The sequence below is a fragment of the Typopeltis vanoorti genome, chromosome 2 (assembly GCF_054136105.1).
Source record: "Typopeltis vanoorti isolate ZY-2024b chromosome 2, IOZ_Tvanoo_1.0, whole genome shotgun sequence".
Taxonomy (NCBI): domain Eukaryota; kingdom Metazoa; phylum Arthropoda; class Arachnida; order Uropygi; family Thelyphonidae; genus Typopeltis; species Typopeltis vanoorti.
Genome location: NC_143550.1, coordinates 152,993,867 through 153,020,001, shown reverse-complemented (window position 1 = coordinate 153,020,001; position 26,135 = coordinate 152,993,867). Strand labels below are relative to the sequence as shown.

Below are 26,135 nucleotides of genomic sequence, written 5' to 3'. Positions count from 1 at the left end.
CTCAATACAGAACAATAATTAAAATAAACTCGCTTATATGTGAGAAACGAAGCAGTCGAACTAAGGGGACCGCATCTTAAAAAAAAAAAAAAAAAGTGACATTCGACTTTTAGGTAACTACAGAAAATGTAAATCATTTTCTGTAGGAAGATAGATATGATTTACATTTTCTGGAGGAGCTATTACATTAGTTGAAATTTCTGGAGGAGCTATTAGATTAGTTGAAATTTCTGGAGGAGCTATTAGATTAGTTGAAATTTCTGGAGGATGCATTTTCCTCATGTGTTTATTCAGATACTTCACCGATGCTAGTTTTTTATTACAATATCTGCACACATGCGGGCTGCCAAGATGTACATTTTTTTCATGCGCGTCTCTTTTCGCAGGGTACAAATACCGTCTGTTACAATAGTGACAGGAATAGGGCTTCACAAAGTAACCCGCAGAACTATCTGGCTTCTTTTGTCCTGGCGCCAAATCAGGCAGGGCCACTTGTGCACGCTGGCCGGAGAGTCTTAGTCGAGTCATAACATTGGAAATTTTCAGGCGAGTTGGTGTTAAGGCCTCACTACTTCTGATATTGGCATTCATTTGGTTAGCAAGCAAGTCAAGAAAACTTGGGTCTTCATAGCCTTGGGGAAAAAAAAAAAAAAAAAACAGAATAAATCAATACAGTTGAATAAGTCATTTTATTAGCTCATTATTACAAAATAATGCACTGCATGCTTTTGGTTTTTAAAACTAAAAACGCTTTAACTGATATATATGATACATTTAAAATTTTTTCTTGTCAGGAGTGTGAAGCTAAAGATTTATTATCGACATTTATAAATTGATAATAGACAGTACAAGAGCAATAATTTATTTTTTTAATTGTATGCTTCTCGCTTTTACTCAGCAAGGGCAACTATCTCGATTCACACACTACATGGGAAGTCGACGCACACAGTTGCAATGATTCAAACAATAACAAAAAATATTTGCTATTTAATTACACAGATTTGTTTACTGCTTAATTACAGAGCAGTTTTATTCACGGATCAGGAAAGAACAGGAAAAAAATAATTAAAACAAGATAATACGTTTCAGCTGAACTTGACTATTAATTAAATTCCGTCACAATATAAACTAACAAATTATCACAAAATTTTCTCCTGAAACAAAGAAAAATCTGTATACTTCGTAACAACGTGGTCTCTTCCGACTACCTAGTAATCCATCATCATGGAATTATTTCGTCTTCTGGATAGTCGCAATATCTGTTTTGCTCACTTTCTACATCTGTTGGCTCTACTTTTATGCTCTCAGTTACACTTTTCAGATTGCTGAAAGGCGAATCAGTAATTTCTCTGTTAAAGTCGGATGATCTTGCAAGTTTAATAGCTTCTCGGGTTCTTAAACTGGGGTGTCGTTTAAGAAAGCCTGCAAACCAGTCCTCGCCTGCCATTTGGTTATCATTCCAGGAAGGTGAAATCTTTACATCAATGGCTAGAGCATATTCATACGCTAATATGCGGACTTCTTTTCGTGTCAGTTCATAATAGTTATCCTTAGCCATGAGATATGCTTCAAGATTTGCTTCTTGCTCATCTGAAAAAACCTAAAAAAGAAAAATGTGTTAAAAAGAATTGAAAAACTAACTGCTGCATAAGTTCGTCAATATATCTGACTATCGTTAATTAAAAAACAAAACAAAAAAAAAAAAACCTACAACTCTTTTGATACAAATTCACCTTACCCGTCTGTTTGCGGCGTATCCTACATGTATAGATGGCGTTGTTGTCGATTCTGAAAGATCTTCTTGTTTAAATTTTCCACAGTATCTGGCTAAAGTTCTTAGAGGAATACCGAAATCTCTTGCAGTTTTCCTCATTGATTTCCCATCATTTTTTATTGCTTTCACAGCTCTCAATAAAACTTCTGGAGGCGTCTGACCTTTTCGTCCTCCTCTCCTCTTTCTTTTGCTAGGTTTCCCATTGGCTTTTTGCAAAAAAAAAAAACAAAAATAAAATTAAAGCAAATATAAAATTTTCACAGACAAAGTAAAACATAAATATACAAATGACACAAAAGCACGGAAAACAATTGCAACTAATTAATTTATTAGTAAAAACACGCCGTTTGTGTGCGTAAATAATAAAAGTATTGTCATGTGTAGTTGTGCGGTATCTAGTAATGAAAATGAAGTAGAGCTAGAACGAGCATGATCCCCCCCCCCCCTAGAAAATTGGGATTAACTCATTCACGTTTTTTCTATCATAAAATATAACAAAAAATAGCCGTCACTACACACATTAAGGAACATTATTTAAGTATAATAATGAAATTAACGAAAAATAGACAGCTAACAATTATAATACGAACAATTCATTATTATATGAAATCAGGTTCCAAATACAATTAGAACAAGCCGTTTTCACTTTTCTGTTCTTGCTCTGCAACAATATTTTTGCTGGTTTAACAAATTTAGAGGGCTTTTGGTTTTCTTTTGATACTTTCTCGCTCTTGTATACGGAAGGTCAGTACTGAGCCGCGACGATCAGCAAAACATCAAGGCACTTGCGATAAATGTACATTGTAGCTTATCTGCAAAAGTGACTTTATTAATTTTGGTAAATACAGATAAGGAAATAAAAATAAAACAGAATATTGTGAAAAGAAAATAGTAATTGCACATAATATTAAATTTATGCTTGCAAAGGAACACTAACTTACTTTTTTTGTTCCTGAGAACTTCTGGAAATACTGCGGCTTCTTCGTAGTTTCTTGGTATTCGCTGCCGAACTACACGCTTAAATTAATTCTTTCAGTGAAAAAAAGCACTATTTCTCATTATACGCCAACCTGACTGAAATATGCAGTGTATTTATTTGGCTTCCCCTTCGCTGATTTCATAGACTAAGTGTATTTCATCACTTAGTCTATGGCATCTTAGACAGGGTTTTTGGATTCATATCTGAATTCATAATACGTTGTTGATAATAAAGAGTATCGATCCTCCTTTCAAAGTAAGTAATACTGACAAATAAATGCTTAATTTATTTGTTGGGGGGGGGGAACAATTTAATACCTGCCACCTACCTCATTTAGCAAACTATCTACACAATCGAATCGAAACATGCGATATCTATCTAAAAATAGGGATATATATATATATATTTTTTTTTTTTTTTTTCCCCCTGTACAGTTCCGTTCTAATCAAAGAAAACTGTATTGAAACAAAAATGTCGGACTACTTTATAACAGAAATTCCATGAGGCACATGTGTTAGTCCCCAAAATATTATTCTATCCTTGATCACTTAGAAATATTATTGTAAACGTATTACGGTTCTTTTACTGTGTGTGCCATATGGCTGTCTGTCTTTGGGCGTGTCAGAAGATTCTTTCATGTTCTTTTAGTCAAGCGTTTTAATAAAAGGACGATGGTGGCAAGCATATCGAGTTCAAAAAACATTTTATTACAAATTTACATACATATATAAACACAGTGATACCTATACAGATTGTTGCTATGGAAGCCACCCCCCCTTCTTCAATGTTCAGTACTCTCCTGTACTCACTTGCGTTGTCTCTCTCACTTTCCCTTTTGCTTTTAATCAGCTTTTTCTCCTCCTTAAAGTTACGTATAACTGGACGAGAAGGAATATTGCCTTAGTCTTGAGCAGAGTACATGAGCAGGAATAATATGGCAGAGGTGTACATTAACATTGAAGTCCGCTAACAGCCGATAGCTGTTAATGAATTAAAAAAACAAACAAACTAACTTCTACTTCTTACCTGAACTCATCTTCTTCCAGCACCTTCTGGATCACGTGCCTGTATTTTACCGTTTCCAGAAGTTCAGAACTGCAGCCATACAGTCTCGTAGATTCCATTTAGTTGTCCTGGAGCAGAAAGGCGCACTGCACTGACGCCAGATCCCAGGAAGCTTCTCTTCAATATAACGGGTTCAGGCTGGTAGTACAACTCCGTACATTTGCAGGAAGGTTAGTGAACATTCAGCGTTGACACAGTGGACCAACAGGACATCATTTAGGACAGAGGTACGGGAAGTTCTACTGCGATTGAATCTCTGAACCAGTACTGACTTCCCTGATCTAACCGTCGTCACGTTTTATGATCTTCACTCAGAATGCCCCAGTGGTTAAATTCTAAACGAATAAGCTAAGGGGGCCCTTAAAGTAAGGATCATAAATATCAGGCTATTGATAGATTGTTGTTGATTGTCGCAACATTTTTTAAAATTTTATTTATTTATTTCGGTGGAGTTAAAGCCATCAGGCCTTCTCTTCCATACCACCAGAAACATTAAATATAAATACAGGTTAATATAATACTTCTAACATAATAAAAGATAATTCAATTTAAGATAATAATAATAATTATGACTACCCCAAGACCTCATGGAGTCAAAGACTCATCTGGGATAAGATAACATTAAGTTATATGAGCGATGAAAAAACAGTAGGCCTATTCAGCTTGTTACGTAAATGCAGAAATGAAAAAAAAAAAAAAAGTGGAAATACAATAATGATGAAATAAATAACTCAGATTCCTTAGTAAATTTTTAATTTAACTTATTTAGACAGTGGAAACATTGAACAATCATTGTCTTCATAAATTTTATTTCTGAGTTGCTTTTATTGGCATTGTTTAGACCCTTCCCCTTTAATACGTATTAATCCATTCATCCACTCTGATGCCAAGTGAATACCCTGATGTGAATAACTTGCGCGTAGAGTCTTTACCTCTGCACATGTTATATACCCCAAACCTCCGCCCTTACAAAATAACCAATTGTATTTACCACTGGTCCAGCAAGTCGGCAAATCTTTCCTTTCGTTCAACGTATTAATACATTGCAACTGATGGGAATTCTGTGTTTCTGTAGATTCGTTACAGACTTCTTTCTCTTCAGAAACCACACACAAGCTGTCATTACAAACTTGTTTTGTATTATCACTGTCATCTGAGCTATTTTTCCGTTTAAAGAAGGTACCAATACTTATCCATAGTTGAAATAGTAGGCCTACATAAACACAAAAAATGTTACACGATTTTCTTTGTGCTTTTTCACAATCACGAGCTCTGATAAATAACTGCTAATACTATTCTATTGTTGGTTGCTGACAGTGTTGCCAACTAGAAAAGACAAAATATCGCTACGAGTCTGTCAAATTTCCGCTACACTACGCTGCAATAATGTTTGCATGTCAATCGCTGCAAGATAACGCATTACGGGAAACTCCAAACCTCCCCTTCCCTTTCATCACGCGTTCATAAGCAGGTGACTGTTGATATTGAATTTGTATACACATTCAAAACTGTAAACAATTGTTGAATAATAACACAATAATGTAGGCATAATTACCTTAAAGGGAGAAAAGTTACAAAACAGAAAAAAAGGGCCGGGGCCAGGCTGAATTTAACCACTGGAATGTCCCGAAATTATCTCCTACTTTCCACGAAAACTTTATTCATCCCCCACCTCCAAAGTTCGATTTCCTCCAATATTTGTTGTTGTTTATCTGCGAATCAAAAAAAAAAAAAAAAAAAAAAAAAAAAACCATTCTGTTCATGATACTGTTTTGTCTGTGCAGTGGGAGACTTGATCCTCACGCATCGTACTTCGGCCTGAATACCTTGCCATCCATTTTGCCATGCATAAGGTCAAAATTCCCGTTTTTCTAGAACCGGATGACTGCAGCCTGGCAAGATTGCTGGGTCGCAGAAATTAAAATCTACTAAAATTTCCAAATTTAGCGATACATTCAACAGTTAACTTGGGACTAAGATGGCAATGGCATAACCTAGACTGATGCTTGGGAAATTAAGATGTGCAAGTTTGCTTTATGGAATACAACAACAACAAAAAAAAAGTTCCATTTTTACTTGTAAGGGTACAATATCATATTACCCCATCTCTCTCTCTGTAGCAACAGATAAGTATCTATATATATGCATATATATCTAAAACAAGATTATCACACATGTTGAAAGGTTTATGTCTATAATAACACACTGATATAATCAAAGGAAACCCTCTGTCAAACTACGCGCTTCTTTTTCATGTTTGTATTTATTTATATTTTTGTAGTCCCCCCCCCCCAATTCCTAGGATTTTCTGCAGTGTTAATTAAAAACCGTTCTTTATAACACTACCGCTGTTGCAAGAGAAAGAAACCGTTGTAAGAAAGCGTGGGGGGGGTATATAAATTGAATTTAGACTGAAAATTACAGTATTGTGTACCATATTGAAATTTCAATATATTGTAGTCTTTCCTGTCACACATATATTGCTTCTGTTCCCAATAAAACGAGTAAATACTTTATCAAATAGCATTCCCCATTTGTAATCGCCTGTGAAAAAAAGAAAGTCTGAAGAACAGACAGAAACATTAGTCAAATGAAACACCTGATCCTTTATTTTTAAACTTCATACAAATATATTAGTTATATAAGGGGGAAAAATATATATATAAACTCACTACAACATTAACATACCTTAAACATAGGTGCAAAATTAAATTTTGAATGTAAGTATTCTGGTGTATTAATTTTTACTGAAATATCTACTTAGTTATAATTAGCATATATTAACATACCTTATACATTTATACCTTATTAAGATTAATATCTTGTAATAATATACTTTTTATTATAAAAAGAGGGGCAGCAAGAAAGAATAACTTCCAGGAATTCCCTGGTTCGTTAATAAAACAAAGAATCAAAACATATATTTAAAAAAAAAAAGAAGAAGTCTAGCCCCTCTGTTTGTCTTAATATAGTCAAAGATGTCAATAATATTTCAAAGGCGTATACGCATCAAGAAAAACCACTAGAGTTTTCTCAAGCCACATATGCAAGTTGCTTTTCGATTACTCTTTGCGTGGTTTCTTCTGACGTCCACTTGGATGTTCCTGATGTTTTTTAGCCTTTCCTGCGTGAACGGTAGACGAACGAGTTTCAAATAGTTGTCTAGATGTTTTTGTGACACGTTTACTAGGTGTACCAGAAATTGGCATCCTACGATGTGGTAAGGAAGTGTCTTTTCTAGAGATGGAATCTTCTTTTTCCTCTTTCTTTTTCTTGTAAGCTTTCTTTAGACTGAAGGAGCCGCTTCTTTTTGATGCAACTGTTGGAAAGCTAACTCGGTCTGAGCTGCGCAACACTCTTCGTACTGATAACCGAGCTGAACGTACAGAACTGCGTAAACGTAGACCTCTTTCTCCTGGAGTTGATGAAGGAGAACTTGGCAAAACTGAAGTTGATGGACCAGGAGGTGCAGACTTTGATAAAACTGAAGCTTTCTTTCCTGGTCTTGATGACCCAATAGGCACACTTTGAGTGCGCAAAAGTAAGGCTGTCTCCATTGGAGTTGATTTATCAACAGGCCTCTCGAGTGATCGATGAGTAGGTTTAGACGTCAGTGAAATTGGTGATTTCTCTTGTGAAGTTGGTGTGGATATAGAACTCCGTGGAACTGAAGTATCAGAAAGTAGAGAATATAAAATTGAAGATTTCCCTTCCAGAGATGAACTAATACGTTTAGAACTGCGCAAATCTGGACCTTTCCTTTTCGGAGTTAAAACATCTGTTGATCTGGAACTACGTAATTTCATTAAAGCCTCTGCTTGAGTTGATGCAGACTTGGATCTAGGTTTTCTTAAGAACAGAACTTTCTTTTCTGGAACTGTTGCTTGGGATGATATGTCACTAGACTTAGAACTGTGTGACACTTGTTCTTCCTTTTGTGGAGTTGACACTTCAATAAGTGCAGATGCATCTGAAATTTTAGAGCTACACACGTCTTGAGTCTGTTGTTGAGTTACGGGACTTGGTAATGGACTTTTCTTTTCTGGAGCTGGTACTCTAATGAGCTTAGAACCATGCAAGGCTGACCCTTTTTTCTGTGGAGTTGCTGCATCGATAGACACAGAACTATCTAAAATCGAACATTTTTCTGCTGGAAAAGGTGTATCAGTACGTTCAGAAATCGATAAAGTTGAACTTTTTCGCTTTTCCATTGATGCGGCTGCAATTCTTGAACTGCGTAACCTTGAATCTTCTTTTTTGAGAGTCGATGCACTTCTAAGATTACTACTGCGTAGGACTAGACCTTTTTCTTGTGGAGTTGACACATCAGTAGTTGCAGAACTACATGCCATCTCTTGACTGTCTTGTTGAATTACAGAACTCGCACTGCTAAGCACTGGATCCTTTCCCTTGGGAGTTGGTAGATTAGTAGACACTGAACTGTCTAAACTGTGTTTCCTTTCTGGAATTGGCATGTCAGGTTGTTCAGAAATGCATACAGGACTTTTCTGCCTTTCAGTTGATGCATCTGTAATTGAAGTGCGTCTTGCTTCTCGAGTCTTTGTGCTTAATAAGGGATCTTTCTTGGGCGTTGCTACTTTTCTAAGTTTAGTACTGCGTAAGACTGGACCTTCTTGTGGAGTAGATACATCAGCAGAGGCATAACTGCATACTTTCTCCTGATTCTCTTGTTGGACTACAGAACCCACACTACTTAGCAGTGGATCCTTTTCGGGATGGGATGGTTCACTAGACTTAGAACTGTGAAGGACTGGACCTTTTTCCTGGGCGATTTGTACATCAGTAGACGCAGAACTGTATAAAATTGGATCTTTTCTTTTTGGACTAGGCATATCAGTAAGTTCAGAAGTACATAAAGTTGGACTTTTCTCCTTTTCAGTTAATACACTAGAAGTTATAGAACTGGATGCCCCTTCTTGAGTCTTTAATTGGGTTATTGGTCTAGCGCTGCTTTCCATAAGGTCTTTCTTTTTGGCAGTTGATGCTCCTCTAAGTCTAGAACTACGCAAGACTGGACCTTTTTCTTGTGGAAGTGACATGCAAGTAGAAGCAGAACTACATATATCCTCTGGAGTCGGTTGATGAATCACCAAACTCGCTCTGCTTTGCATTGGATCCTGTTCTGGATGGGATGGTTCAATAAGTTTAGAAGAGCTGGATAAGATTGGGTCTTGTTCCTCAGGAGTTAGTATATTCGATGATGCAGAACTGTCTGAAAGTGGATCCTTCCTTTCTGTAATTGACATATCAGTATGTTCAGAAGTCGGTAAAGATGGGCTTTGCTGCTTTTTAGTTATTTTTCTTGTAGTTTTAGAACTAGGTGACATTTCTCGAGTCTTTTGTTGGATTATAGATCTAGTGCTCCTTAATCCTGAATCTTCCTGTTTGGAAGATGATTCATCTCTAAGCTTATGTAAAACTGAATCCGTTTCTTGTGGGGATGACATATCACTAGGTAAAGAACTATGTACTTCCTGTTGTTGAATTACAGAAGTCTCTCTGCTAACCATTGGATCCTGTTCTGGATGGGATGATTTACTAGGTTTAGAAAAGCTGGATAAGATTGGGTCTTGTTCCTCGAAAGTTGGTATATTAGATGATGCACAGCTGTCTGAAAGTGGATCCTTCCTTTCTGCAATTGGCATATCAGTATGTTCAGAAATAGGTAAAGATCGGCTTTGCTGCTTTTTGGTTGTTTCCCTTGTAGTTTTAGAACTAGGTGACATTTCTTGAGTTTTTTGCTGGGTTATAGATCTAGTGCTCCTTAATCCCGAATCTTCCTGTTTGGAAAATGATGCATCTCTAAGCTTAGAACTATGCAAAACTGGAGCCTTTTCTTGTGGGGTTGATACATCACTAGGTGCAAAACTATGAACTTCCTGTTGTTCAATTACAGAACTCTCTCTGCTAAGTATTGATTCCTCTTCTGAAGGGGATGGTTCACTAGGCTTAGACCTGTACAAGACTGGAACATTTTCCTGGGGAGGTGGTGTATCTTTAGGTACAGAAGTGTCTAAAATCAGGTCTTTATTTTCTGGAATTGGCATACCAGAATGTTCAGTAACGTGTAGACTTTTTTGCCTTTCAGTCGAGGCATCTGTGGTTCTGGAAGGTTCCCCTTCTGTTATCTTTTGTTTGGTAATAGTTCTCACCACTGGATCTCCTTTTTTGGGAGTTGATACATCAGTATGTGCAGAACTACATTCTTCTTGACTCTCTTGTTGATTTGCAGAGCTCGCACTGCTTAGTATTGGACCCTTTTCTGAATCGGGTGGTTCACTAGAAGGGCCGTATAAGATCGGATCTCTTTCCTCAGAAGTTGACACCTTAATAGACACACCATTTTCTAAAACTGGATCTTCTGCTTTTGAAATTGGTCTATCAGTATGTGCAGGACTGTGTAAAATCTGAGCTTTTCGTTCTGCAGTTGATGCATCTTTGTATACCTCTTCTTGAGCTAGAATAACAGTTGAATCTTTCTTTTCTGAAGATGGTACACTCCCAGATTTTGAACTTTTTAAGGGAGAAGATTTCTCTTTTTCTTTTGATTCATCAAGATTAGAAGCATATAACTTTACAATATTTGCTAGAGAACTTGTAGAATCCAATATCGAAGAACTTCCCATCGCCGAACTTTTCTGAAATGGAGTCGGATCAGTGTCTATATATATAATATGTACCTTTTGATTGCTCTCTGCTGTTTCTCCTGTTTCCGCAGACGAAGTAGGCAGTGCTGAATGTTCAGCAGTTAAGTTCGTTTTATCATCAATGAATGAACTGATTGGAGCCTGTGATGTCCAACTGTACGTTTCTGTTGTGTTTGTAGCTGGAGAAGAAACATGCTCGATATCTCTAGAAATTGCTGATGAACCGTCTGAAGATGATTTTTTAAATGTTGTTTCACAACTGATCATCAGTGAGGGCAACGAAGAACTTTTCTTGCGGAGCCCTTTTTGGTGTCTTTTGCTGCTCATAAAAGGAAGGGATGGTTTCTTGGTAGAGTAAGAAAGAGAGGTCTTTATTCTCTCTTTCTCTTCACGAATTCCTTGGTCAGTGGTTACTGTTTTGCCTTTTCCTTCATCTTTTCTCCAACTGTAAACGTGAAACAATTTCTCGTGCATATTTCGCCTGCGCCAGGTTGAAAAATTCTTTATACAATAATGACAGGGAAATTTTTTATCATCACTCGACAATTTATCCTGTGAGCGCACTTCTTCGGTAACCTGCATAGTAGTGGCCGTTGGATCACTAGTGGAAGATAGTGTAGCTGATGAGTGATCAGACAAAGATGACACTACAAATGATGGATCAGTGTGAGACGGTTCTGTAGATAACGATTGAGGAGACAACGTGCCAGGCAAGGGTTCTTCATGTTGTGAATTCGGGGATGTTTCTGATATGTCAAAATCTAATTCAGTAAATGATAGTTTTGCAGATGATGGTTGATGACACGATGTACTAGGTAAGGCTTCGGCAGATGAAGGAGATTGGGGAGATGGTTCTTTAGAATACACTGTGTCACTTCGTGGTTCGCTTTGAGTAGGCAGTGATTCAGATATCTGCATACAAGGTAGTAAGTCGGATGCTAGTTCAGACGGTGATGATTCAGTAGGCGGTAAATGGCGAGAAGATGCTTTTATAGCAGACGGTTTATCCGTTGTTTGTTTAGGTTTAGCAGGTGGCGGTTCCGCGCCTGAGAACTCGACAGGAGGAGAATAGCTAGTAGATGAATCGTCATCAGATCGAGTGTCACTGGATGTTGAAGTCAACCATCGAAGACGTGCAATACAACTTGAAACCTTTCTACAAGTAGAGTTGGGGCCTGTATCTGTTCTTCCAGCCAGCAAACGCAAGGCCAGTATCTGTTTCCTTAAGAGATCTAAAGAAAGAGAAAACAGTCTTTTAAGCAAAAGTTTTATTTAGCTTTTTTATTGCAAAATAATTTTTTTTTTAAATACATTCTTTTACTGGCATCACATATTATTTATTATCAGACAGAATGTCCTATATGAATTATGACCAACAAACTTCATTGCTCTGTTTCTATCACTGAGGTGCCTTCCTTGGTTTCTACTTCTGTACTTAAGGCAATTTAGAGTTCACCGCAGAGTGATTTTTAACAGTATATGTGGCATAAATGCATACTGAAAATTAGTAAAATAAGTAATAGTAGTACTATTAAAAATAATACTATTAGCAGATTAATCCTTAAAAGAAAGGTTAACAAATATTCATCGTTATTTTATGTAATTAAAAAAAAAATTGCTTTTGGAAAAAAAATCCTCTTTTTTAAATCACCAGACTAATATTATGTAACAAAATTCATTGAAGTGAAAGATGTAGGGATTAAGGAAAGGCTCAGCATTTTAGCGAAATCCGTTCTAATAAGTAAATACAACCATTTTTGATAAGTTGACATTTATGGAGTTTCGGCTATGGAGGCTGAAAGTAACAGACAAAAGTCACTGTGATGAAAACCAGCATTACTTTCATTTCATATTAAATTTAAAAAGAATTCATTGTAATTGTAATCTGCAATTTTATCACGACGGATAAGGAAAAGATTTATCGGTAAAAGAAAAGCAATAAATATTTATGGACATTTCTTAAAATGATCGTATTTAGCTTGACAAACTGAATTAAATGTGACTATTTTCAAAACTTTTTTTTTCCCGACTAATTAAACTACATTACATCACACCAGTAAGAAGAGATATTAGTATTCATTCACACCACATTTACTGAAGTAAAATTAGCAGTGCTACGAAATCATTTGACAAATTGCATTAATTAACGAAGTAGAATCTCCTGGTATGAAATGCATTTAATATTAAGGAACATAGTTATCAAATAGGAACTAATATTACGAGGTCACAAAGTGAATGGAACGAAATATCAATATACACCGAACTATTTCCAGTTACTGTTAGGTCAACAATATACTAAAATAAGATTAATAGCGACTTCAACAACGTTGATAGTTATTGTTCAATTCTTAACTGAAGTAACGTATTACATTAAATGATCTCTTATTTCTAAAAACCCCGATTCATTGTGAATTTCTTCCGATTCTTCTCTCTCTCGCGGTTCTGCCTCTTCGGGATGTCTTCTTCTCATGTGTTCATCCATATACTGCTTCGTCTTCAGAGCCTTTTTGCAAACGCGACATGCATATAGTTCGCGAACCTCTGCGTGGAGAAGTTTTTCGTGACGATTTCGATCTTGGAACCAGTAAAAGGTGTTTGTACAATACCGACAGGGAAAGCCAGTAGCCATTTTCTTTTTCCTCCTCTTTAGTGAAAACTCCCGCTTGTTGGTAGGATAATGAGATACAGTTTCGCCTACTCCCGTTGATTTTTGTTCTTCCACAGCATTAGTTTGCGGAATCGGCAGATGATCTGTCTGTCTTTTTTCCTGAAAGAAACTTTGGTTTGCTATTTGTATCCGACAATCTGAAAAATAAAGAAGAAATATATGTGTAAAAAAACTCGATAATCATCTTAGTGAAAGAAAAATGCCTTTTAAATTAGATAAACTGCTTCAAAGAATAAACACGTAAAACCTACCACATTCAGGCCTTTATTCGAAGTGACAATTTTATTGACACATGACTAGCAAACGCTCTTCTCAGCCACAGCATTCTTAACTCGACAGCACAAGATGACCACCAGAAATCTAATACAATCATATTAAAATATCGTACTTGACAACACAATTGCCATTCTCTGTTATCTCTTTAGATTACCGATAGTTCTATATTTATCTCTCATAGAACCTTTTATGTTTTGGCTTCAGCCATTATTAACAAAGACCACGTACAAAATTTTAGTGAAGTTTTACCTTGCCAGATCTTGTTCGATGACTATGGTAATATGCGTAGGAGAACTAAAAATATAGCAACCAAATATATGACTATCTCATGTATGTGCATATATCATCACACGTAATTTTAGAGACTTAGCAAATACAACATTGAAGATAGTATAATATTCGTAGAAAAGTTTCACGAAAAGCAGCTCATACAATTCAAAAGTTCTTCGAGGAAATATATACTAACATATGTGATACTTGATGTCTATTTTCTTTAGAGAAAAAAAATACAATAAACATTCACAACTTGCGTTTATTGTAAATTCCTTTTCTACAGTTTTCACTACATAAACATGTGAACATACAAATGGTACTTTGTAAATGAAATAAGAAAATAAAACACTTCAAAAGTATAGAATTTACAATAGGTATAATAGTTGCATTGAGATCCCTGAATAATGCAGTGTGCAATATTATGTATGAATGCATTATTATCCATCACATTACAAGTGCTTAAAAATAGATACTCGTGTATATAGTTTATATAGGATTCTATGCCCAAGTTCATCAACCTGTGAATGATACTTTCGATACAGTGACACCCGCGGTTAGGTGATCCAATGTTGCGCTTTGTGATATGTGCCAGCCTACAAGATGGCTACAGAACTGGTAACACAAATTCAATCAGGTGAACATTTAAATTATCAAAATAATAATAATAAAAACATTCTGACGGTATGATGTGCTAGTGAAGGATGGTATACTGCCGAATGAAACAAAATCACTTTTCAACAGGTGGGAAGTCACATATAACGTCCGGTGGATGAAGGAAGACGCCTTATATCAATGAAAATGAATATTACTATGATGGCTGACACTGATGGCTAGGAACTAACTCCAGCGGTACGATGGGGTTGTTTGTGTTTTTTTTTTTTTTCTTCTGACACTATACTGTAAATTAACGTGCAATGGCTACACTATTGTCACTTGCTATTTACTTTTAAAGGATGCATTCTTCGGATGTGTTCTTCCATATATCTTTTGGTCTTCAGTGCCTTCTTGCAGATGTGACACACAAACAGATCACGAATCTCAGAATGCACGTTTTCGTGTCGATTGCGATCGTACGACCAATAAAAACTCTTGGAGCAGTATCGGCATGGAAATCGAGCCTGCTGTTCCTTTTTCTTTCTGGGAAAGCTTTGCTTCCGGGTTGTCGCAGACAGATTGGAGTGTGCATCCTCTTCTTGCACAGTATCGATGTCTGGAGTAATCATCGTGTGGTTGTCCTCGACGTCTCGCAGCTTAGCTAAACAGCCGGAAAACTTCAAGGGAGTTGAAGAGTTCCATATTCCTTGAAGTATTCGAATTCCCAGTGGATCTTTGCGTTTTGCTGGAAAAGAAAAAAAAATGAGATGTTTCTGGTTTATTTTAAAAAAAATTTTTTTTTTTTTTTTGGGGGGGGAAGAAAGCAGTTAAAAATACATATGAGTGAACCTATCAACCTGGACTCTAGTTATGAAGGGTTGAGCATGGAACAGGCAAGAAAAATCATGTGGCAGAAGAGGGGGAGGGAAAGATAGTTCTCAAAGCCCTCTCATTTTATGTTGTTTTGAAATAAGATGGTTTTCTGTGGTCAACACTGAAGCATATTATTATTATTGTTAAGAGAGACCTCCAGAGAGTCAGAGAATCATCGAGGGAGGCCACATGCTATGCACACCAGCTATCATACTTATTCTTGAATTCATTCACAATGCTTGCACTCACAACATCCAAAGGCAATCCATTCCAATCACGCACCACCTTCTGAGAGAAAAATCTAGTCCTCACACCCTTCTTGGCGGCTTTCATTCTCAGCTTCCAAGGATGCCCTCTCTTCCTTTCCCCACCCATCATCAAAAGAAAAATTACATCAACTGAAATCCTGTATGACCCTTTCAGAAGTTTGTAAGTCTCAATCATATCACCCCTCTTTCTCCTGTTTGCTAGTCTGCAAATTCTCAATATTAAAGTGCTTAGTGCTCAAACTACATCAGTCAAATGTCATATGTCAAAGAAAAGGTCGGGATTGCTTAGATTAGTGTAAGAAGGATAGCAAAAAAAAAAAAAAAAGTCGTAAGTGCCCAATGTAATCATGACTCTTGTTACTATGATAACTGCATACCACTTGAATCCAAAAGCAGATAGAAAAATATTCTTTTGATAAAATGTAAAACAAAGAAAAAAGTATAAAAAGTAAATAAATCTTATTTACTAAGTAAATTCATACTTATTGACTAAGAACGTCTCTTCTTTCTTTCTTTTAAAATTATGCTGTCTCACAATAAAAAAAAAAAAAAAAGTCAGGATGACAAGATCTTTGGTTCCAACTTCAAAACCCGAATCTTGAGAGTAAAAGTTGTTTCTAAACGTACCCCCCCCCCGACTTGCACTAAAGTAATACTCATGTAGATCCCAGTATTTCTTTTTCTTTTGGAATATGATTTAAACATTTTCTTTCATAAAGATGACTCATTTCCAGAAAGGAATGTTTTTTTATTATTATTTCATGTTTATTTCTGCGAGTTACAAAAAAAAAAAAAACAGAGACACATAATAACAGTATTTCATAGTTTGCAATGTTTTGTTTATTGCACATTTTCAGATAGAAAAATACATAAATGTTCTTAATGACAGTGCGATAAAGAAATAACATAGAAAATGACATACGCACAAACAATATAAAATCATATTCACAATAGAATGTAAAATTAAATACAACCATCGGAACGTTTCCGATAATGGTTTTTCTCATTCATAAAAATCCGAACATAACTTCCTATGCTCAAAATACTCTTTTCTGTTTTTTTTTTTTTTGGGGGGGGGGAAGAATACACTTGCGGTATACTTTTCATCTTATTGTTTTGTTGCAGTTTGCATGGGAACTGACTACCATATATAACAAACTAGAAATGCGATCCATACAAATATGTATAATCCTATTAAATCGTCTTCATTTGACTGTGAAACAATATTCATGGTTGTATGTAAAACATGCACTATCAGTCACTCCACCTACTTCACTGCATAAAATTCACCCTTTCACTCGATGAATTTGAATGGGCGTTTTTTAAAAATAGAATTGATTCCAAAAGATTTAAAGAGAAAAATAATTCATTCAACAATTTACTATCGCTTATGTGAATTTTTTAAAATTTTTAATAGAAATCGAAAAAAGTCTCGGAGAACAAACTTTTATTCAATAATATCAAAGTGCAAAACAACAAAGCGGACTATATTCAAAGAGGAAAAAATCATCAAATGCATCAACGAAGAACTCTACGTGTATAGTGATTTACAATTCTGTAATAACTAAGTGAAATGGAAATTCAAACTGTACCCACTGACAAAACGCACTATATTAGTGGAACCTGAACAGCAAATGCCATTTTTCAGTCAGACTGTGTTATTAAATAATAATAAAAAAAATCCTTACTGTTGCATAACTGGTAGTCTCTTTGTGTTCATTTCCAATTTTGCTAGTCACTCGGGTAAAGGTTTACTAATTCAAGCTTTAGACATACTTTTCTTTCTTTTTTTTTTTTAAAAAAAAGGTAAGTAAATTGATTTTTATTTATAAGCAAGAAAGGAGGCTACTGGCATTGCGATTAACACATCGATTCATTGCATATAATCAGTTTTTTAATTCCGTAACATAATCACTAATAAACAAATAATCTAAACACCACTTTCGTTTATTTATTTTTGATTGCTATCACAAACAATGGGTATGTTGGTATATAAACAGAAAGAGATTGGTTGGTCCCCGTTTGCAATTTCTGTTTATCTTGCATTGGACTAATTTTTATCTAAATAGTCTCGTTTTTAATTTTTTTTTATTTGATATATAGATTCTTATCATAATGTTATTCGGAATAAGAATCAAATTTACGATTCAAACTCTTCCTTGTTCACTTTAATATTCTTTTTTTTTTGTGTGTAAAAAAATTAAATGGATTAGCAAGCGGGATAGAAACAAACAGATGATGGCTTTGGAATTTGATCACAGCTTCACTGCATATTGTGTTACCTGATTCCGTTAAGTTTTTATCTAATTGTGTCACTTTTTTGTAATTGATTACGTCACAGGAATCTGAGTGCAAAGCCAATCATAGCGGGGAGTTGTAAAAAAAAAAGTCTCTTACGGATTAGATCTCGATTAAATTGTCGGTGATGCCATGACATCTCCTTTTATGTTCATTCATGTAATGTAGCGTCTTCAGGGGCTTGTGACAGATGCTGCAGTAGTAGGTGACGCGATTTTTCTTGTGCACAGTCCTTTCGTGTCGCAGACAGCTGTGACTGTAGGAGAAGTGGCGACCGCAGTATCTACAGGTGGTGAATTGCTTGTTCAGGAGCGATCGTTCCTTCTTGCCTTGGAGCACACGAGAAGCTATGAATGGGCCTGAAATAAAAACACAAATCAGTCACTCAGGAGTGTAGAGGCGAAATCAGTCACTGAATAGACGATGTTTACATTTACTCTGTTAAACAGAAATAGATGAGTAACGTAAACGCAATGAGGACATATCAAAATTATCGATACGAGAACCCTTTTCTCAGCTTGTCTGGCGATCCAACTCAACCCACAAGGCGACAGTGTATTATGTTTGTCCACTGCGTATATTATTATCACTTCTCCTTTCTGATAAAAAACAGGTTATTTTCGTCTAAGATCGGTTGTTAACCGTGCTTAAAAAAAAACTTTCTATGAACCCAAGAAAGTGGTGATAAATGGAGATGTTTTTGGATGTATACAACCTAAAAACCCAGTTAATTTATTTTTTATCTATTGGTCTGGGTTGAACATCGTATTGTGCATCCTTTCTCTGTTCGTTTGCCTCTTTTAACACATACTTTCGCTGCATATAAGCCGTTGTAATGAATTAAATGACATTCCAATGAAATGATGCTTTCCTGGTTGAATGTATGTAGTCAGTCTAGAAACACAATATATGGATAATACTGTTAATAGGCCCAAGTGTTTTCGTGTACTGCAGCTCTATTTTATGTAATTCTGTGTTTATATAAAATGTATACGTTATGCATTAAAATTAAAAACCAAGTATTCATTTAATTGTTTAATTTGCTCTGCAAATGCATTAAAAAAAGCATGTCACAAAGCTACATTGAATGTGTTTTCTAACTTCCAAATTTCTTCAAACTTCATAATCACACATTATCCAGCAGACTGATCAGTTTTCTTAAGGAAACCATTCTCCCACTCTTATTTAAAATGTTCTTTTTATATACCTTAAGATTTCTCCCCATCATTTCAGTCTTGGTGCTTTCTCAATTTTGTGATACTTCGTAACTGTGAAATTCGTGTTTAACATTTTAAAGCCACAAATGGAGGAACTTACTGCTTTAAACCAATTTAAACAGTTTTTTTAATGTAGTGTATATATATTTTTAAGCGCATGGAAAATACGAACTGATTAAGTATACTAAGTCTTATTGGTTTCTTTACTTAGAATCCCTGTGTTTGTTATATTATCCTCCGAGATTTCAAGTGCATGGTCACACCAAACCTTGCATTTTAACAGGAGTATAGAATTATGAAATGAATTAAAAAAAAAAAAAAAAAATTAATTCGTGGGCAGAGGAAACAAACAAACAAACAAACATTACATGAATAAATTTGATATATGAATAATGCAATTTTATTTCTGATGATCATTCATATTTACAAGTTCCAGCTAATAAAAAATCATACTTCGTTCGCTACAAAATGCATATATTTGTGTAATAGTGATAGTTACACCTCGAGGTCATCTTGGCATATATATACTTTGAGTCCAAAAAATCTAAAAGTGTTAAGTTTTTTTTTGTTTTTTTTTCCATCGAAAGAGGCTGCTGGAACCCAATAAATACGAAAATGAGTCCAGATAAAAATGAAAAACAGCGTATTCTTAAATACGTCATTTGCATATAAAAGTTTCCAACATACACGCACACACGTACGGATACATATTCAATACTTTGCAAATTAAATTTCCCCATCACCGAAAAAAAAAAAAAAAAACATTGGATTCTCATACACAATAACAATTATGGTAATGAGTTCATAGCTGCGTATAATAAATATGCCGTGCAAACTGATAGCTATTTCAACAGGGGATGAGTTATAATAAACAAGTAAGAATTACAATCACTAGTCTTCTCTAATTACATTCTAAACATATAAAACACCAATTAGTAACTTCGAGTCTGTCTGCCTAACCATATATATTTTAACAGGAAAGGACTCCCCCGATATTCAGGAAATATCCACATATTGCTTTAATTACCATTACATTACTTTTGTTTGTACTTTGATGAACAGCCAAACAGCCATTTCGAGAATAGATCAGTATTTTTTTAAATGTTAGTTTTTTTTTAAATTGTTTTAAAATTTATATTAGTTGATTTATCTAAAATAGCAGTATTTCTAATGTATAAAAATCGTGAAAAGCATTTTCATAAACTAAATTTTCATACCATTCAGCTTCCATCCGGATGACGATAAAAAAAAAAGTCGTTTAAATCTAACATTAAATTAAATGATCTTGTCTTTTTTTTCTTTAAAATTTTCTAGCTGATTCCTTGGAAAAAAAAAAAAATCTACTTGAAATACTAATTAATTAAAAATAACTTTTAAAATGATAAATCGGTAGTTCTGCACACATCGTTTCGTAGACGTGAAACCAAACATCGGCAAAGTACGGGATATGAATGGTTCAATGATAAAAACACGTCACAGGTAAGAAAGAGGGGAAACAAACGACAGAAATAGTTACATTCAAAATATAATGCATAACGATGTGTCTATCTTTTCGCATCGCTATCAATACAGCCATGCGTACTAAAATTTGAGCATTTCTAATGCGGTTACTTCTTTGCTCTTACTTTAAACAAGTAAGAGCAGAAGTAAACGATCTTTAAACAACTTTCGATCTTAATATCCGATGTAAAACTACCCGCGTGTCAACACTGGTTCCGGAAGACACAGACCTACTTTATCGAATGTACTGGGCATAGGTAATAGACGGTAGCTACTTCCCGATACCCCACCTTCAATTTTTTCTTTCTTCTTATTCTATTGCTCTCTTCAAAAAATTATGAATACGGAAACCTCCATTTCGAATTCGATTCCAAAGACTCATAATTTCTCTGCAGATCTATGTATTTCGAACTTGATACGAAACAGCTGTTGTCAAAAATCGCTCTTGAAAAGACAAATTATTTTAAGCATTTTAGGGACTTGAAATAACATCCTGTACAGGGTCTGTGGTCCATTGTCTTAGTAGAAACAGTCGGCAACCTTATAATAAGCCTGATTAGATATTCAGCCGCACGACCCTTCTTTGTTATCAGTAATTCTAATTCGATTCCAAAAATGACACAGAGTCTCATAATTTAATACAACGATACAGTGACTCAATTTTATGATATTTATATTTCTAACTTTTCACTCAAATCACTGGAATTCACTTCCGATGGGTGTTTTCTAAAGATTATAGTATTGCATTGTTTTTTTGCGATATGTTGTGTACAAGAAATAGACTGTATACTTCTCTTTGTGAGAACAACCTCAACAATAATGGTTTGCACGTGACTGTTTGTTGTGTGTAGAGTATTATGAAAAAAAAATCATATTTAAGGCACAAAAACATTATTATTCTTATAATAATATAATTAGTTGGAAAAAGAATATTTTTTAGCTTTGCCTAGGGCGTCAAAGTTTCTCGCTAACCAAATGTTTTCAATTGGTTAGCATTAGGTGTGACTAAAGCCCCCCCCCCCCACACACACACCCTGCGGTTTTAGTACTTCCAGCAACAATTTTTTGCAAGTCTCTTGAGGCCATTAGAATTTCTGTAGCAACTGCTGGTCCCTCCCGCACCTTGGAATTTCGTGGTACGGTATTTAATATATTTTCATGCCTCCTTTTGGTGTGTTTTGAGAAATTAAGTTATTTCTGATATTGCTACAGTGCTCCAATACGAATGCGTACTTATTCCTTCTCCCTTTTCCCAGGATAAAGATATAATAAACTGTATTAAAATATCAGCAAATGGAATGAACACTTGAGAGAGAGAGAGAGACTTATAACGATAATGGACTATAATTGGAAGGAGCATACTTGCTGTCCTCGTATAATAAATTCCAACATGAATTAAAGAGGCAAGGGCAGGGGAAAAGGAATGGTTAAATGCTGAATTAAATAAGGGAAAATAGATATAAATAAATAATATATAAGAATACAAAAAAGAAAAAAATAGAATCCGGTTTCAGCGTTGCTTGTGCTCAAAAAAAAAAAAAATTAAATGTATATTATAAATCATAAATATAGTAATATTAATATTTATTTTATATACAACAGTTAACTGATATGTGAAATATTTTCACTTTCTCGCTGTTAAGAGTTATATTCGTCTTCGCTGTGTATATTCGAACAAAACTACTATTAAATAAATAGAGCAAATAGCAGAGAATAGCCATTTTCGAAGCCAAGGGTATTTTCTTACCGATACATTTAATCTTCATAATTTACAAATTCTAATTCTAATCATAAAATAGATGTGCATTGTATAAAATATGCTTTAAAATTAATTCGTTTTTTTTTTTTAATTAAAGAAGTTACCCCAACCCTTTTTTAAAAACCTACAAGTTAATAACTGGGTAGAAAGCGATTTCAGTGTTATTAAATTGAAATTCTACTTTTCTTGCTCATATATTTAACTGACATCCTAGAAGTCAAATACTATCATTATTCATGTAGCTGGTCATGAAGACTCATATTCAAATATAATTAATTGTAGAAAAATTATGCATCCCAAATATCAATCGGTAATTAAATTTATGCAATTGTTTTTACAATATTTTTACTTTAAATTCCAATAGAAGCCAAATGATGCGAAAAGTTCGTGTATGTACAGAAAATGCATTAATGATAGAAAATACGCAACAGAAAACGTCGATTTATCCTTACAATTATGAGGACACCTTGCTACATTGTTGACCTTTATAAGTAAATGCACATAAATAATTATCTGGCAATGAAAAAAAAATACTGACATTAACACGTACATTAACTTATTTATATAGATATAGTACTTGCATAGTGTATTACGTGAGTATTGCAGTTTCATTGAAAGAAGGCCAGTCACTGTTTGGAATAGCTGCCCAATGTCACTTGAATAGCAGTGGTTACGCGAGATAAAGAAAATGGTATGATGCTGTTTATGTATAGCTCTCCGACTTCAGGGTATCCTTAAATGATATCACACTGAATTTTTCGGATTAAAAAATGCATATAGGTGGTAGATGATTTACATCGTCTTGTGTGAGACCACTCTCTTGCTTACTGGAGACCTGAAGTGGCTGGGAAAAAAGTTCCATATTGTTCGGTCTCCAGAGCAGGATTTTCCGATTAACTAACTTAGCCCATATAACTTTAATGTGTATTCTATCACTTTCATCGGTGGGATTGACATAAAATTAAAAATATATATATATCTATAATTGACGAAGTGGCAAAAACAGAAATAAATATAATTATTAAGCGTTAAAAATAGAAATAAATTTATATGAAAAATTTAAAGGCAAACATTCATGTTATTTATATTATTAAAAGAAAAACAATCCTGACATCTTTATGATACGAAGCAAGGAAGATCAGACATCTCTTCTCCTCCCATTAAAAAAAAAAAAAATAATAATAAATTGACATCATTTAAGGATAATCCTTTTCTTGAACATTGGGAAGGACTACTGACAAGTACGGATGAGTTACTATGAAATTTAACCGTTTCGGAGTTAATGTACTCATTAGCATGTAACTAAAATAGCAATAAAAATACATTTCGACACAAGTAGTGTCAAGGCAGTTGTACTATTTACAATCATGGTTAGACTGCGCAGTGAACTTCACGACGATAAATACGTATTTACAAAGTCTTCAGTAAAAATTTGGCACAGTAGATGATGGTCAGCGGGCTGCAAGTTGTTGATGAAGGTTCGTTCGGTTGATATCACAACTGAAGGGAATTGGGATGGTGGGGATCCATCTAAGTAGTACACGAAGTGGGGAAAACTTCAGGATTGTTCATCATCTGCAAGTCCATCAGATTCTTATTTGCTTCCGTGGCCACAAAAGTCAATAGGCAGTGCTAACTATTCCCTACACTTACTAATAAAAAAAACACAGCGAATCCCTGATGTATAAATTACTGTTCCAAGCAAGAATTTTTCAAAAGTCATCTCCTCCCCCTCGATGACTGGGAAGCCCGATATCCAGATAGCAGCATTCATGTGATCAAAGTATCATCGACTCCATGACATCTTCTTTTGTGTTCGTTCATATAATGTTGGGTCTTGAGTGCCTTCTGGCAGATGTTGCAGCGATAGATAAGGCGTACTGTCTTGTGCACTGTCTGTTCGTGGCGCACGCAGTTCCGTCGGAAGGAAAAATGGCGACCACAGTATTTGCACGTGGTTTGTTGGCTCATTAGCTTCCCTCCGATGAAAGCCCGAGTAATGTTTAGGGGGAGGGCAATGCCTGAAATAGAAATACAAACCGGTCATAAGCAGTGCAAACCAGAAACGTCGTACAAATAATACAAAACAAATAACATTTTTTTTTTTTTTTTTAAATCTTCAATATAAAGTTTCTTGATGATTTCGTGCTATCCAAGAAGTCCCATAGATAGATCGGGATGTGTTTATTGCTCAGTTGTTTGCTGTTTTCTTTACGTTGCATTATGAAAAAGAAACTGGCTGACGCTGTCACACCTCGATCTCTAAATAGATTCGCTGCTGGGTTTGTTTGGTGGAAAGAAAGCCCCCCCCCCCTCAACCAAGTTTGTGAAATCCCCCCCTCCTCCTGTTCCCTTTATGTGGGTAACATTGACGAATCGTCGACTCCGTGGCATCTTCTTTTGTGTTCGTTCATGTAATGCTGTGTCTTCAACGCCTTCTGGCAGATGTTGCAGAAATAGATGCGGCGGTCGACCTTGTGCACTGTCCTTTCGTGGCGAATGCAGTTATTTCGGAATGAAAATTGACGACCGCAGTATTTACACGATGACTGCTGTTCGAGGGACTTTCCTTCGATGTATGTTCCGCTTATAATTAGTGGCAGGTCGTTGTCTGAAATATAAAAAAATGAGACAACACCGATCACAACTTGGTATCGATGAGAAAACAAAAACAAATACAACACAAAAATATTACGAAAGAGGAGGGAAAAAAATAGAAACATGCGTGCTATCACTTGTAGACATGCGCACTAATACAAGGCACAAAAAGTATAATTCCCCCCCCCCCCTTTCCTTTCGTCTAGTCGGAGAGGAGTAAAGAGTCATCCACACCATGACACCGTCGTTTATGCTCCCTCATGTAGTCCCGAGTCTTGAGCCGCTTCTGGCAAATGTTGCACTGATAAAACAGGCGATATTTTCTGTGGATGGTTTCTTCGTGACGTGTGCAGCTACGGGAGAACGAGAAATGCCGACCACAGTACTTGCACGTGGTGTGATGTTTCCGCTTTTTGTCTTCACTGACAGTTGAGAACGAGTTTGGCAGTGAACCAACAGCTGAAATAAAAATATACAACATATTAGCTACAAAATTGTACAAGAAATTATGAAAAAAAAAAAAAAAGAAATAGAAAATTATTAAAACTAAGAAACTACGACTATTTTCCTTGTTATCCGTTTTTTTAACTGATAAAACCGATTCTAATAAAAAAAAAAGAAGAATTTAACGGTTAAAAGTTATTTTATGAAAAAAAGAGTAACCCCAATAGAGGCTAAATGGCCAACTTCCTTCCACAGTCAACGCTCAACATATCAAACCAACTTTTCATTCTTCTTCTTCTTTGGAATAACCTTCCCTATAATGTTTTTCCCAGTGAATAAACTCCCACGCCAACTTTTCATTAAATTTGCTAATAGATTTCTTCTTTTACCTTAACCACTTTCCCATACACGGCAATTTTGTGTTATAGGTTTTCGTGTGTTGAATATAACTGTTTTGACTGCTTAAATAAAAGTCCTTTGTTAGTGTAGCGCACCTCAGAAATCTTTTATTAATATGAAGTGTTTTTACTCAGGATTTTTTCGGGATGAGACGATCTTTTTTTGAAAGATCATCTTTTTAGTTACGTTCCCCTCCACATCGCCAAAATACATCAATACTGTACAAAGTCTTGAGAATCGATTTATTTTTACATACTCTTCTGACAAGAACAATAATTTTTTTCTGCTTTCCCTCTCATATTATTAAATTATCAAACAAAAATAATAACTTTCGCATCCAAACCAATGGCGACCGCAGATTTCCTAAAGGAACGTAAACGAATAAATGGTATCGCGGAATGCTTAAAGAAATATATTACTCTTATTTCATTTTTACTTTAATTAAATTTCCTTTACTGATCAATATAATATGAATATTCAA

General features: G+C 35.2%; 2 protein-coding genes across 2 annotated transcripts in view; both read right to left on the bottom strand.

Moving 5' to 3' along the window:
- Positions 1–670: 670 nt before the first annotated feature.
- On the bottom strand, positions 671–3,789 carry LOC150109532 (uncharacterized). The gene is made up of 3 exons (XM_090402594.1): positions 3,780–3,789; positions 1,739–1,980; positions 671–1,600 (listed from the first exon to the last, which is right to left on the bottom strand). The coding sequence occupies exons 1-3, from the start codon at positions 3,787–3,789 to the stop codon at positions 1,223–1,225; spliced, it is 630 nt and encodes a 209-aa protein (XP_090258720.1). The 3' UTR covers positions 671–1,222.
- A 2,615-nt stretch (positions 3,790–6,404) lies between these two features.
- The window catches only part of LOC150109529 (uncharacterized), a 614,993-nt gene continuing 595,262 nt past the window's right edge, over positions 6,405–26,135 (bottom strand). Inside the window, exon 5 of the mRNA XM_090413511.1 lies at positions 6,405–11,718. Within this exon, the coding sequence (XP_090269637.1) occupies positions 6,881–11,718 (4,838 nt within the window). The 3' untranslated portion in view covers positions 6,405–6,880. The remainder of the gene's footprint in view (positions 11,719–26,135) is intronic.